This window comes from Poecilia mexicana, unplaced genomic scaffold (assembly GCF_051168715.1).
Source record: "Poecilia mexicana isolate PSO_F unplaced genomic scaffold, ASM5116871v1 scaffold_20, whole genome shotgun sequence".
Classification (NCBI taxonomy): Eukaryota; Metazoa; Chordata; class Actinopteri; order Cyprinodontiformes; family Poeciliidae; genus Poecilia; species Poecilia mexicana.
In genome coordinates, this window is record NW_028263389.1 from 10,638,380 (window position 1) to 10,652,735 (window position 14,356).

The 14,356-nt window shown below is 40.8% G+C and overlaps 2 protein-coding genes across 2 annotated transcripts in view; one reads left to right on the plus strand and one right to left on the minus strand.

Annotated features, from left to right (window-relative positions):
* Positions 1 to 322: 322 nt before the first annotated feature.
* On the minus strand, positions 323 to 5,286 carry gdap1 (ganglioside induced differentiation associated protein 1). The gene is made up of 7 exons (XM_088001456.1): positions 5,079 to 5,286; positions 4,374 to 4,966; positions 3,937 to 4,129; positions 3,038 to 3,211; positions 2,529 to 2,623; positions 1,569 to 1,683; positions 323 to 1,491 (listed from the first exon to the last, which is right to left on the minus strand). Exons 2-7 carry the CDS (start codon positions 4,545 to 4,547, stop codon positions 1,139 to 1,141), a joined length of 1,104 nt encoding a protein of 367 aa, XP_087857582.1. The 5' UTR covers positions 4,548 to 4,966; positions 5,079 to 5,286; the 3' UTR covers positions 323 to 1,138.
* A 610-nt stretch (positions 5,287 to 5,896) lies between these two features.
* Positions 5,897 to 14,356, plus strand: part of jph1a (junctophilin 1a) — a 38,762-nt gene continuing 30,302 nt past the window's right edge. The window contains exons 1-3 of the mRNA XM_088001222.1: positions 5,897 to 6,100; positions 6,212 to 6,776; positions 9,232 to 10,000. Coding sequence (XP_087857348.1) covers positions 6,398 to 6,776; positions 9,232 to 10,000 — 1,148 coding nt within the window. The 5' untranslated portion in view covers positions 5,897 to 6,100; positions 6,212 to 6,397. The remainder of the gene's footprint in view (positions 6,101 to 6,211; positions 6,777 to 9,231; positions 10,001 to 14,356) is intronic.

The window sequence follows — 14,356 nt, forward strand, 5'->3', positions numbered from 1 at the left end:
ATTGCACTCTTGTCAGGAGATCCTGGGGTAAAATCCTAGCCTGGGCATGAATTAATTCCCTCTGGAGGTTAATCGGTCTCTCTAAATCACCATGAACCTCGTCCAGTGGCCACTGAAAACAGGCACCAGGCCACCTGTAACCGATGCTCTATACACAGTTAAGTGACCAATCATTTTAGACAGTTACGTGTGGGTCAATCATAATAAAAATAAAAAAAAACATGTAATGATTGAAGGGAATATTTTGAAATCACTGTAATAATTTAAAATGCATATATTTTTAGACGCTCCTTTCAGTGGCAAATGAATGCAAGGTAAAACCTTGAAGTTGTTTGGAAGTTTATTTGTCAGGACACGTATATTTGACTAATACCCTGCATATGAAGACTGAAAAACCAACAAAGCTTTCAGAAAGCATGAAGCCATCTGTTTGTACAATTGAAATACAGCGGAGGAAACAACGATAAGTCTTTGCGAAATAAAGTGCAAAAACTAGAATATGGGCTTTCAGAACAGTTTCTTTTTAAAATTCCAACCATGCAAAATTCAATATCAATCAAACAAGCCCGTCTTTGAGTAGACCTATGTATATATTTGAAATAGTGGTATTGAAATAAAACATCAGATTGATCATCTTTGAGTTTTCACATTTGACGAAAAAAATTTTAACACTTAAAAATAGAGTTTCTGTTTTTCGTAAAACGTTTTTCATTCCTGTCTAGTCAATATCAACTTGTATTTGATCATCATTGTATTTAATATTATATACACTGTTATACTTTAAGGGTTGCCAGGCATAAATGTAGCATTCATGTGCAGCCATGGTGACTTCAAAGACATTTCAGAGGAAGACCTGTAGAACCTATGAAACCAAGAAGTGATGATCCTTCCATGTAACGAAATGCTGGCCTACTTAATATAATATTTTTAGCTTTAACGGTAAATGTTCTGTTACATGTGACTGAAACTAGCAAAGATCAGAGCACAAGTACATACCTTAAATCAGCAGTAAATAAGGATGGATATAAGTGCTTTGTGCGCACCAGGCAACAGAGAAAACAGTGCTGAACAGTTGAGCTACGTGTAGCAGATCTGTGTAATATGACCAATAATGGTTTAAATCAGTTTAATCCAACTTTCAACTAAAGAGACTGAGCCTCTTCTTCATGTAGAGAAAGGCGAGATACGTAGCTCCCCCAAGGACCCCGACCAGCAGAGTCGTGCCGACTATAACAGGAGCATTCTTTCTGGCGACTCGGAACGCCACAGGAAGGACAGCAGAGATCAAGATGTTGTTGACGTGGCCCAGCACCCTCCGGAAGGCCGGCCGCTCCACAACACGCTCGTAGTACGTTTCCACGTTGACCCGGCTGCCGTTGCCCCAGTAGCGTCGGGAGAGACCGAGGAACTTCAAGCGGTGCAAGGTGACCGCCAGCGAGACGTCGGCAATGCTGAAGAAATCTCCGCACAGCCACGCCGGTTTGCCTTCCTCTGGGAAGACGGGAGATGAAAGACGCGTTTAAAGAGAAATAAATTTTTAAAAAAACAGCGGTTGTTTTCTGACATACCAGGTGTTTCCTCCGCTCTCCTCTGCAATTCTGTCTCCACCTGGTCCATCACACTTTCCAGTTCATCCAGGAGCTTCTTGAGATACTTCATGTTGTCATGGTCAAACAACTTGGACTACAGGGATTAGAGCAAACTTAGAATGCAGAAAAAAACTAGCTGAGCAACTACTTTTTAGACTCCTGTCCTTCCAACCCAGACAAGGAAGTAGACCAGAGGATACTTACTTATACTTATCTATCAACCCTGAACAGGAGTATCTAGTTTATATACTTTGGATCAACATTATTAGATTATTTTTCTTCTTTTGTTCTTTCCTTCAGTTTGTTATTTTGTTTGTATTTCTTTTTTAACTCATGTAAAGCACTTTGAATTGCCTTGTTGCTGAAAATATGCTATTTAAGTAAAATTACCTTACCTTATTTTACCTTACCTTAGAGACACATTTGATTAGAGATGATTATGGAAACCATGTACCTTTATTCTACATTGCACATCAACACACTGAAAGAAATTAAGGCTGGAAATGATCAGTCTGACTGGCAAACTCTCCAGTAACGCCCTCATATTGAGATTTTTTTAGTTTGTATTATTATTATTATTATTATTATTATTATTATTATTGTTATTGTTATTATTATTAAGGCCAACTAAAGAAGAAATAGTTTCCAAACATTAATGTAAGCTGGTAAGCTGAGAATGATTTTTTTTAGACTTATTCACATCTGGCACATCAAAATCAATTACTAAATGTTCAGAATCTACACTCAATTGAAACTTGAGTGTAGATCAGAATAAACCTCTCCAGCTAATCATAGAAGCACAATTTTGTTTTTGTTACGTCCCAGTTCAGACACAGTCGAAAAGAAGTAGAATAGGAAAAGTGATTAGTCAAGAGGTCTGGTTCTAAATTCCATTTTTTGCACATTTGGCAGTTTGCTAATATTGTTACCCCAACTTACTTTCAAACGCCTCTGTTTTGCTATGTAAGCATCTTTAAGCTCCGGGTTCTGCTCAGCCAGTTTCGCCAGCTCCGTCTGCGTGTTTCCAATCTGTGCTGCCAACAACAAACAGGCACGGGCATCATGAGGCGCACTTTAGATTTCAGTGTGAAATCAGTCATTTTTATGGAAAGATTATGCTGATGGAAGGTTCTGGTGTATACTCACAATGAGTCTTTAATGGTGCCTTTGAAATGTTCCTTTTTAGAGGTAATTAAAAAATACTAGCAAATATTGACCAATCTGACTGCAGTAAAAAATTAGCATGTCAAAGGAGGAGGCAAAGTAAAGCTTTCTGATTAAAGAACACTGTGCTGACTTGTCAGTGATAGCAGTGGAAGCAACATGTTTCAGGTTTGTTTTGCTGCCATTGGCACAGAAGCATTGCACAAGGTTGAACATGTTATTTTGGTGAATGGAATAACCAATGGCATCTATAGGGTCTGCTCTGCAATATCAGGTTGCCTTACTTCGTATCGATGCAGCAGCATATGCAGGGATGTGGGAGTCAGCAGTGATCTCAGGATGAAGGATACAGCCGTGCGTGTATGCGTCCATGGGCAGCGAGTCTAGCAGCTCCCTGTAGTGCTGCACTCTGAGATAGTACCTGCTGCTCTCCTCAGGAACCAGCCTGGGAGTTCCCTCTGAAGACACACAGGCCAAGGAAACAGTAAAAATATGGACATCAAAACAAACTTTAAGAAAAGCTGACATGTTAACAAAACAGATATTCAGTCATGAACAAAAAAAAACAAACTCTTGTGATTGTTAAATTACTGACGGGAAACTAATAAGTACATCATACGAATACAAAGCTGTCCATTGTGGTCCAAATAATCCATATTTATTCAGCTTTACTAATCTGAACTTAAACATCTGATGTGTTCTTATACAGGCTTTTAGAAGAAAAAGCAAAAAAGGCAGTTTAAAAATGCAGTGATGAAATGCTGACCATTGATGATATTTTGAAAAGATTCAATGATTGAATATTTTCAAGTTTCAACTTAAGTAAACTCATACTTGCCTGATTTGTTTTCATTTCATTTGCAGTGCAGAATCTTAAGAGCACGTGGACGAATACAAACCAAGACAAACGTTAAAAGCAAATAAAAATAAACACACATGCAGTTTTGAACAAAACTGAACAGAAAAGAGAAAAGAAGACAAATGAACTAAAAGAAGGCAAATATTCTAACATCAGATGCCTTGCTGCTCTCTTTTTCAAACTTATCAGAAATCCATTCTGAAACTACTAAGTTAGTAAACCTAGCCATAATTTAACCATATGAATGAGGCCTAATGTTAAAAAGTTTAAGTGGTATGACTTTTTATTTTTTTTTTTTTTTTTTGCAAAGTACTGTAGTCTTACCATAGCTAAAGTTATCCTCCAGATAATCCATGATCTGTGTTGGATCACAGATGACTTTATCGTTGTGGACCAGAACCGGCACCTCACCCGCGGGGTTCAGACGCATAAACCACGGTTCATTGTGTTCACTGAGACGAAGGCTCACATCATACTCCTCACAGCGCAAACCTTTCTCTGCTATGGCCAGACGCACCTAAATGACAAATGTAACGGTCAGTAGAGATCTTCTCTTTCCACACCCCTGAAATAATTTAATCAAATACGCAACGGTTTAAATGAATAAATGTCGCGAAAATGTAACTTTGTCCTTTTAGTAATATGTCAAAAAATTATTTAGAGCCACATTGTTCGAGTTTCATTGTTGAAACTGTCAATAAATCTGTATCAGGGAGCTGTCCACTGACATTTGGTGCTGAAACTTGATGACACCGACTCACCTTCTGAGAATTGAAGGACTGGGTCCAGTGATACAGCGTCAGTTTTGAGTCATTGTTACACAACACTGTGCCGCCCTGTCGTTGCGTCTCCTCTTGTGAGCTGGCCTGTATAAGAGCTGCTTTCTCATCTTGGGTTTCAGAGCCGTTTTCCGACGCCATTTTATCTGTTAGCATTACGAGGGGACAGGAGGATGGGAAGGCGCCACGTCAAGGTTCACATTGTTGTTGCACCCCCTGCTGGCCAGGCGTGGAACTTGGAATAAAAAAATAAAATAAAAAAAACACTTTGCTTTACTTTAATTTTATTCCAGTAAGTAAGTAAGCATCAGGTCAAGTCATTGAGCTCCAGGGTACTCTTTAACCCTTTTTCTATTTATTAGTGAACAGTATGCAATTTTACATTGCAAAACTCACATTTCAGCCATATCACGAATTTTAACAGTATCTGATTCATTATTGTTCTTCGATCTTGTCCACCAGTGATTATGTGTAGACAGCCAATGAACAGCCAAAAAAGTCTCCACACAAAGCTTGCTTTTCTTAACTGATCTTTTATAAACAGTTTTTCTTTTTTCTTTTTTTTTTTCCTGTAACTGACATACAACAAAAGGGAGAAATGCATCACAAACTAATACACACATCTTAATGCTACCTTCAAAACGTTTCTGTAATGGAAATATAACAGAAAGAAAAATAAACACTTACAAAGTCTAAAGTTTTTCGAGGCACAAAGTATTCAAAATACATTTAATGTTCATGAGACGTTTACTTTCTTCTGCCTAAATTCTTGTTGGCTAGGTTACCGGAGAAAAATACATCAGAGATAGTTTGCTCCCCACAGCGCTCACTCGGTCATGTTTCTGCGTAAACAACATGACAAAGATCTTTTGCAACAAGTGTCACACTCCAATCAAATTGAATCCACAACATGTATTTTATGGAGGATTTATGTCACAAACTGTGCAGAAGAACACGATGTGTTTATTATTTTAAAACAATAAAAATTTGAACAGTGCGAACTGTATTTTGTATTTCTTCCCAAATATATATTTAAAAAAATAGTTTTTAATAATTTATATGCAATAACAATCATTGTACAGCAGAGGGTGCCCTATTCTTGTTCTTCTATATGACAACCATCTCTTGGGCTTTATCAAGCCTACAAAATACTAAATAATTAAGTTGATGGATCCAGCTAATGAAAGTTGTGAGTATGATTTCCTTTGATTTTACTTTTGAGTCCCGTTGAGATTTTAATGGACTGAAAAATACCACTAAGCCTTTTTTTTTTTAAACAAAAAAACAAAACAAAAAACCAATGCGCTCTGCTTAGTGCTGTCATCATAATTATACACTCCTACTGTTTATTTTAGTCCAAAAAATAAAGCTATAATCTAACCATTGATAATTGCGGTAAACGTGTTTGTTGGGCGTACAGCTACTGTCGACATTTACACCTGTGGCCTGCAAGGCGCGTCTTTCAAATGTGACACAAATATAGAGGTGCCTTATTTTGGTAGGGCTGAGGCGTCAAGGCTCTTCAGCGAGGGGTGGTAGCGCGACAGGCAGAGATGAGAGTGGGAGGTCCTCTGTGGCGTGACGTCGCGATTGGCCCGGTGCCTTTTTCTTCAGCAGGGTCTCCATGCCTCTCTCTCTCCCTCTGTGATCAGTGGGTGAGAGGGGGGAGACGAGCAACACACAGCGGAGAATCCGGGTGTGCGCCTCCGGTAAATGACGCCCACCATTCATACCTTTACTCTTACCATTACGCATGCCATTTGTATTACATATCGGTGTCTGGGTTTCCTCATCCTCTCTGATTTCTCGCTCCTCTCTAGTCATCATCATTATCATCATCCTGCTTGCCATCGTCCTTTCCATCACAGCGCCAGTTCTGGAACAGCCCACTTCGGTCCTGGAGACGCCCGAGTCTGCAGCAGCAGCAGGAGCAGCAGCAGCAGCAGCAGCAGCAGCAGCAGCAGCAGCGCGATCTGCGTTTTTTTCCCCCCCAGCCTTTTATCTGAATGACGGGCGGAAGGTTTGATTTCGACGACGGTGGCACTTACTGCGGGGGGTGGGAGGATGGCAAAGCCCATGGGCACGGCATCTGCACCGGACCCAAGGGCCAGGGCGAATACGCCGGGTCCTGGTCGCACGGCTTCGAGATCGTAGGGGTGTACACCTGGCCAAGCGGGAATACCTACAAGGGCTACTGGTCCCAGGGGAAGCGGCACGGGCTCGGCGTGGAGAATAAAGGCAGGTGGATCTATCGAGGAGAGTGGAGTCACGGCTTTAAGGGTCGCTACGGGGTCCGGCAAAGCCACAACACACCTGCCAGATACGAGGGGACCTGGAGCAACGGGCTGCAGGATGGATATGGGGTCGAAACGTACGGCGATGGCGGTAAGAGCCCACAAGCGTCCTTGTGGCTTTAACACATCATGTGTTATGCAGCTTGTGTGTAGGTTGCTCAAACCAAGGGAAGCTGTACTAGACTACATGTTTGTGTAAATCTTCACCGGATGTGAGCTGAGATTGCGCTCCTATGCCTCCAAAACTGTTTTTAAACTCATGTCTTTTGCGGCCTCCTTTAAAAAATAAAATAAAATAAAAAAAATTAGAAGTGCATCTCATTTGGCGGTTGCTCCTCGCAGGCAGTGGGAGGAGTGAGACTCCTCTTCAGTGGCACCATGCCTGATGGAGAGGGAGATTGGACATCAAAGCAAATCAGCCCACTTAAAGCATAGTCTGAATATAAATGGTCTCCCTGTTATGCTCTTATTGAATATTCTATGTGGAACCATATCCCCAGCCAGGATGTACTTGTGGGGCTCCATATTGACTTTGCTTAGGCTGAACAGGTATAATTTTCAGGGGCTCAGAATGGGTTTCTCCTGTATGAGACAGCTTTTTGAGCCTTTTGTAGATCTCTAAAATATATTTAGAAAATCAGCTGATTTAGCCAATGTATGTATGTAATCTCCTTGGGTGCCACTTTTTACCTGTACAGTTGACCTATATGAAACCTGTTTAAGAAATCAACTGTAGGTCATAAATTATCCACAGTTAATTCTTCTTGAGCCCCATTCATAAGCCAATTTCCTTCCAGTATAGGCCCCATATGGGGATGTTGGTTGGGTATTTGGGAGCATCCTTATCTTATGGGGTCTGTTTGGGCCTGTTTCCAGCCAAATCCACAGATTTGAGAGTTGAGGAAGCCCCCCCCCCCCCCCCCCCAAAAAAAAAAAAAAAAAAACTAACCAACTGCTTAAGATCTCCCAAACTAACAATATGCCCCCTAGAGGTCATAAATCCAGATTATATATTTATTCATTTATTACATGAAACAAGTGCTTTGGAGAAGGATGGTTTAAAGCCCATAAAAAATGAAACCCATGCATATTTAGTTATTTGTAAAATTAAACACACCATGTTTTGAACTCTGTTGAGTGGGTTTTAAACTTCACCTCTCTACGTAAAGCAACCGAGTTGCACTGCACACGTGAAGGCAAGCTAAAACTAGCATACACCGAGGTTATAAAGAGTAGAAAATATGTTAGTTTTCTCAATAAGATGCCAAAGTACCATAGGAATATATGTTGCTTTTTTATGTAAATGAAACTAATCATTAGTATGAGTAATACCATGAATATGAGTAATACCATCTTCTTAGTATTGTTACTTATCATTCTGTTCTCGCTGTGAGACATCCAAGAGACTGGAGGATTTGTTATCTACTCTTAAGTGAGGCCTCATGGTGCAGAATAAATGCCTTACATATGATTGTTGCAGTTTGCTGGGCTCGGTAAATCAGCTGATCCTAGAGGATCTACTCAACATCTGGCTGTCTGACCCTGTTACATCCTGATAACTTGATCTGCAGGGTTACCAAATTGGACTGCAGTTCGGAGCCAGCCTGTTAATCACACTGTTTATCCATCTAAATTCCCGCTCAGGCCAGTGTAGCTTTTCTCTCCCCCTCCTTTTTTTTTGTTAATATGTGACCATAGCAGCTTATTTCATTGTGTTTCAAAATGAGATTGGAGGAACGCATTAATTAGGATCGGGATTGTAATGTGATGCTTTGAAGAAGCTACAGAAGACCTGCACATGCTCAGCAGCACTGAATAGGATTAATAAAGTATTCCTCCTATTATGTGACTCATAGCAATTCCCTGTCGTCACAGGCAAACAGAAGTGAATTTGCGTATCGTCAGTGAGGAGAGTTAGTCGCTGCCTGAAAACATAATCCTACTCAAGTGATTCTTGTTTATACCAAGTGATTCACAGAATCAGATGGTCTTCAATTAAGCCTTTGATTCAGTTTGCTGTGTTTACCATCACTGATCTAAAAAAGAGAAAGCATTTCATTAGCTATATATGTATATTTTACCCCAAAGCATGGATCCTTTAAATTGCTGTATGAGTAAGTGTATTCATTTCTGCACCTTTGTGAAGTCCATTAATTTCTGCCAGAATCCCATACATACTTGCCTTCTGACCGTACTCCAAGTCTTATCCTGAACTGACGGGTAGCATAAAGAGATTCTTGGAAGTAGAGGAGCAGATTTTGTTTGTCCAATTACCACTATTAAATTTCCCGCCTCAGTATGCTAACACATAATGTAAATAAATTACATTAGTTTTCTCAAACAGTTCCCAATCTTGACCACCAAAAATTCGATTTGTGAAAAATGCCAACGTATAAGTCTTATTTCCAACCATTTTCACATAGTAGACATGACAAAAGTGAAATATCTTTAGAGCTTGTAAGCGGAAAGGGATTTTATTGAAGAATGAATGGTGAAACGTTAGGGAACCACAGCAACTCACTGGTTTATGTCTACATGTTTCCCAGGAACCTATCAAGGCCAATGGATGGGTGGGATGCGTCACGGTTATGGCGTCCGTCAGAGTGTTCCCTATGGCATGGCCACCGTTATCCATTCCCCGCTTCGTACGTCCATGGCCTCCCTGCGCTCTGAGCAGAGCAACGGTGCAGTCCTCCACGACCTCTCCTCCCCTGTGGACACGCCGACTGGCACTCGTGGTGGTTTCGTCCTCAACTTCCACTCAGACAGCGAGGTCGTCACCGGCAAGAAGAAGGGCCTGTTCCGCCGGGGTTCCCTTTTCGGCAGCCTTAGGCAGTTGCGCAAGTCTGACTCTCGGACCTCTATCTCCAGCAAACGTAGCTCCGCAAGGAGCGATGCCACCATGAGCCGAATCAGTTCCAGCGACGCCAACTCCACCATATCAATCGGTGATGGCGAGCTGCCAGACGAGGACCTACCTCTGGAGGACCACGTGGACGCGACCACAACTGAGACCTACATGGGGGAGTGGAAGAATGACAAGCGTAACGGATTTGGTGTTTCAGAGAGATCCAACGGGATGAAATATGAAGGAGAGTGGCTTAACAACAAGCGCCATGGCTATGGGTGCACTGTTTTCCCAGACAGCACCAAAGAAGAAGGGAAGTACAAAAATAATGTGCTGGTGCGTGGAATAAGAAAGCAGTTGATTCCTCTTAAGAATCCCAAAACCAAAGAGAAGGTAGATCGTGCTGTGGAGGGGGCACAGCGGGCTGCAGCCATTGCGAGGAGTAAGGTGGAAATAGCCGCTTCCAGGTACTTGTGATGCTTATGTGTATGTGTGTTTTCATTCATCCTCCTGTACATGCATGTGTGTGTGCACTGTTTAAATAGACAACAAAGGCAGGAGAACATCCTGAAGAGGGTTTTCATAAATTGAAGGCTCTGAGTTGTCTAGTGACCTGTTGTCCAAACCTTTATACATCATCAGCAGTCAAGGATTTTGTGTTGCCAGGGCAATAGTCCCTGGAAAAAAGGTTCTGTTTCTATTCTCTGCACAAGTTTTTCATTCCTAGGGGAAGGGGTCGGGCGTCTTTGTTTGCATTGTGTGCGTGTTTCGTGTGTCGGAGAGTTCACGTGTGTGAGCTGTATGACCCATAGCTGTGCCCACGCCAAGTATTGCTCTGATGTGGCATCTGCTCTTTAACAGGTGAATGTGATGTGACCTTTTCATCCAGAGTCCCCCCTACCACCGACCTCCACCACCACGCTGGGGCTCACAGCATTGCTTTGACATCCTCTGCTTTCATTGCATCAGGGAATTGTATGAGTGATGACTTAGGGAGCGAGTACAAGCTGGGAAAAGGGTTTGATGCAATCAGGCATGGCTGATTTTGCTCCTGCTCTCCCAAGGGGGGCACATAAATTTGCATGCATAAACATGTCAACGACAATTTATGAAATCCAGAAGCTCAGACGCGTGAGTGCACTTTAAACACACGGTTAAATCACAGCACAATAACTGATCATTTGTTGTTCATCCTCACGACGACCGTAGCAACATGTGTGAAGCTTACAAGACTTAGATTTTGGCTTGGACTGCTTAAAGTGTTTCAACATTTTATCTGTGAACATTCTGTATCTCCCTTTAAAACTTAAAAAACGGAATTGAGTTTTTCCCTTACAGGTAAAGTTCTTACATATAAACATATTGTCTATGTCTGCAAAGGTTTGTGCCACGTGGCTTAAGTACAGTAGGCTGCTTCATGAAAGAGCTGAACAATTTTGGATATGTTTAATGTCCTGTCATCATCTTCACATATGCAATATAAATGTGAGGCTTTTATTGTTTTATTATTTTGTTTTCAAGGTGAAAACGTCCTTTAGCAAACGAAAGCCATCACTAAGGTCCTAGCATGATTGGCTCTTCTTAGCAGATTTGGTTTATTTACATTGGTTGGTTTCCTGGATACCAAGGGCCAAGTACTTGTTTACTTGGTCATTATATTCTAACTCTGTACAGATAAGAAAAAATCTGTTGTAATTCTTTTTCTTTTTTTTTTACAAGGTGTTTATGATATTATATTATTTCTATTGTAAGAAGAATATTCTTATTTGAGTTTAAAGATGTAAAATAACACAAGGCTGACTTGACATGTTTACTGTAAAATATCTTCATTCCTATTTTGTCAACAACAGAACCTGCATTAGGGTGAGACTTCATGCATGTCAGTGAAGGCCACTGGGCTTGAAATAATCAAACTGGGAATGGAGATAAATGGCGGATGCTTTTAAAGCAAGAGACATCTGATCTCCTCTTTGGTTGTTTACACAGGGAATCGCCAGGAAAAGGATTCAGTTTGCACAAAGTGTTTATATCAGACAGCAAGGTTCCCTCTGCTGAACTTGAGTGATCAAATTACAGTCTGCATCGTGCGCCGAAGTCTTCAAACTCTCTGCCTCCTTTCAAGATATTTTTTAACAGCACATTTATGCTCTGAGCTCCACAGAGCGGCGAGTTGTCAGCACGTTACGTAAGTCCGGTTGTACAGTACAGTGCACTGTGAAAGATGCACTCGTATTGATCTGGTCCTGGTCACGTGACTCTCTGTCTTTGATTGTGCAGCGTTCCCAGAGGACGCAGGGGGAAGCAGGGCGAGCTGAGGGAGATGAGCGCATGCCGGAGAGTAAACGTACGAGTCCTAATAGAGCACGACCGGGGGAGCTGCGTGTTTGCTGAGCTGATGGTTTCTGAAGAGGAGGGCTGAGGTGATGGAGGAACAGGAGGGGGTGCAAAAGGGGCATGGAGAGTAACACTCCCCTGTAGAGAGGAGCTATCTGGGATGGAGCTGATGACCTCATGCTTGTGATGAGCTAATCAATAGAGAGCCAGCGTGATGCAGTGGAGTGAAGTTTTCTGTCTCTCATTCACAGTTACTGTGCCCACCTATCTTTGTAAAATGGACACTTTCACCAAGTCCGCCGCGTGTGTGTGGGCGTGTGTTTGTGTGGCGTGGTTAAATGAGGCCTGGGAACCGAGATAAGTGACCAGGCGGCTGAAAGGCTCACAGAGTCATGAAGCTTCTCCCATGAATCGTTTTTTTGTTACAGTTCAGCAGTTTAGGTATCTTGGTAACTCAGCAGTTTTGCTGTATGTACACACAGAGTGTGCAAGGTACTGTGAAGGCCTTTGTTATCTCAGCTTCCTATATAAACCTCCTCTGAATGTGTGCAAAGAACAGATGTTTAAATGACTATTAAGGTGCATATCAATCAATCAGAATGACGTCAACATCTTAATAATATTTTTTTACACAAAAAGAAATCTATCTAGCTATTGTCAGTAGCTTACAATTAATGAAAACTTCAAATAATCTTTTTTTTAGAAAAACACTTTTTAAGTTTTATGGTCATTTCATGACCAATGCACAAAGAGAGAACACAATTGACGCAACAGTTTCCCTTAAGAAAGAGAAGCTGGTTCCTAAAGAAGCGAGGTGCTGTTTTCAACTTGTGTAGTAATGGCAAGTTGAGTAGAAAATAAAAATGGGGGAGGGAAAATGTGCAGAATCAAATGTCTTGAGAGAAGAAACAATTCACAAAACAAATTAGATGAGCTACAGATGGCTGCTATTTAAGCAACCTGACCTCAACCAAGCCATAGGATAAAAGTCTCCACGTCACATCGCTGCAGTGATTCATGCTAAATAAGCCCCAACAAGGTGTTTAGTTCAGTACATAAAACACTTTTCAGTGGGTTGAAATTTCTGTTTTGTAAATTCTCTTTTTTTGTCTTGCGTTCTTATTGCCTAAAATACCGGATTCCACATTTTCTTTATCTGTAAGCCAGGATATTTAAAATCAACAAAAAAGTCCCTTTAACAGTAATTTGTCCAATATCAAGAGGTGTTGTATTTATTTCTTGAGATTAGAGTTGCAGAATACATCAAATAGAAATGGTCATCTCAGATTCCATGTGTCACAATTGTAAGGGGCTTCTTGAATGCAGATTTAAAGAATTTAATTGAATGTTTTGTCATTCGTACAAATGAAGCGTGCCAACGATTTACTCGGCTTGTTGGATGAATGTTCCCCGTTGGTGGCTGTGATGGATTCACATTTTAAGCGGCTAAGTTGCTAAAGCTCTCAAAGAGTTCAGATTTTAAAGAAAATAAATGAAAAAGCCAGGCATATGTGAGTTAGACATATTGTCATTTCATTTTTATGGAGAAACGTTACTGTTGCATGTTTTCCTATTATAGTACAGCCGGAATTGGGATGTACCTAAAGGTTGCATTGAGCAGAAAGACAATGCATCTATGTAACGCTAGACCATCAAATGTCTGACTGTAAGTTAGAACATGACATGAAATCCAGCTGGACATAGTTGTGAGCCATTTGATGCCACTTTTGTCTCTTCCTGCAAAGATTTGCAGAATCGTTGTTGTTTCCTGTTTGTTTTGTTTTTGGTGTGGAGATTTAGCAGACCACTTACATCCAGGTTTCTGACAGTAAAACGTGAAAAACCAAACCGACTGACCCTGAAGTCAACGTGATGAGGTAGTAACCTGTTCAGGGTGTAACCTGGAAATATGACTTTTTTATAATCCAGGTCAAGCGTTATTCTTTTCAGTTCACTCTGTGATTGCCATTAGGTACTATAACCTATTTTGTTGGAGTGAAAGCCTAACTAGGCATTCAGGGTCAAATCTAGTGAGTGAAATCAAACTAGTCCTGTACTGATCCTTATTTGGACTTTGCAAAATAAACCCAAATTGGGTTGTTTTCTTTTTACTGAGAGATTTAAAGTCCTTTGGGAGATGTTTTAGAATTTGTAGCCCCTGACTAATCACACAAGAAGACAAGAAGGGTTTTTTTTTTTGCTGTCAGATTTCACAATCACATCATTCACTAATCAAAGATTTGAATTAGTTTTGTGGTTTGGAAAAGAATTGTAACAAAATGTTATCAAACTATTAATAAAATGGCCCATTGTAAATCTATGTGAATAGTTTTTTAAATGAAAGGAATTATTTTTAAAATGTCTTATTTTTATTTTTAACATACGTGCCTTACTGTTAAGGATCTTGATGAATAGGTAAACCATGTAAAATTGCTCATGTTGGACCAGTATGCATTTTGGGCTAGCTAGCAATTCTGTTAGTGCCACAT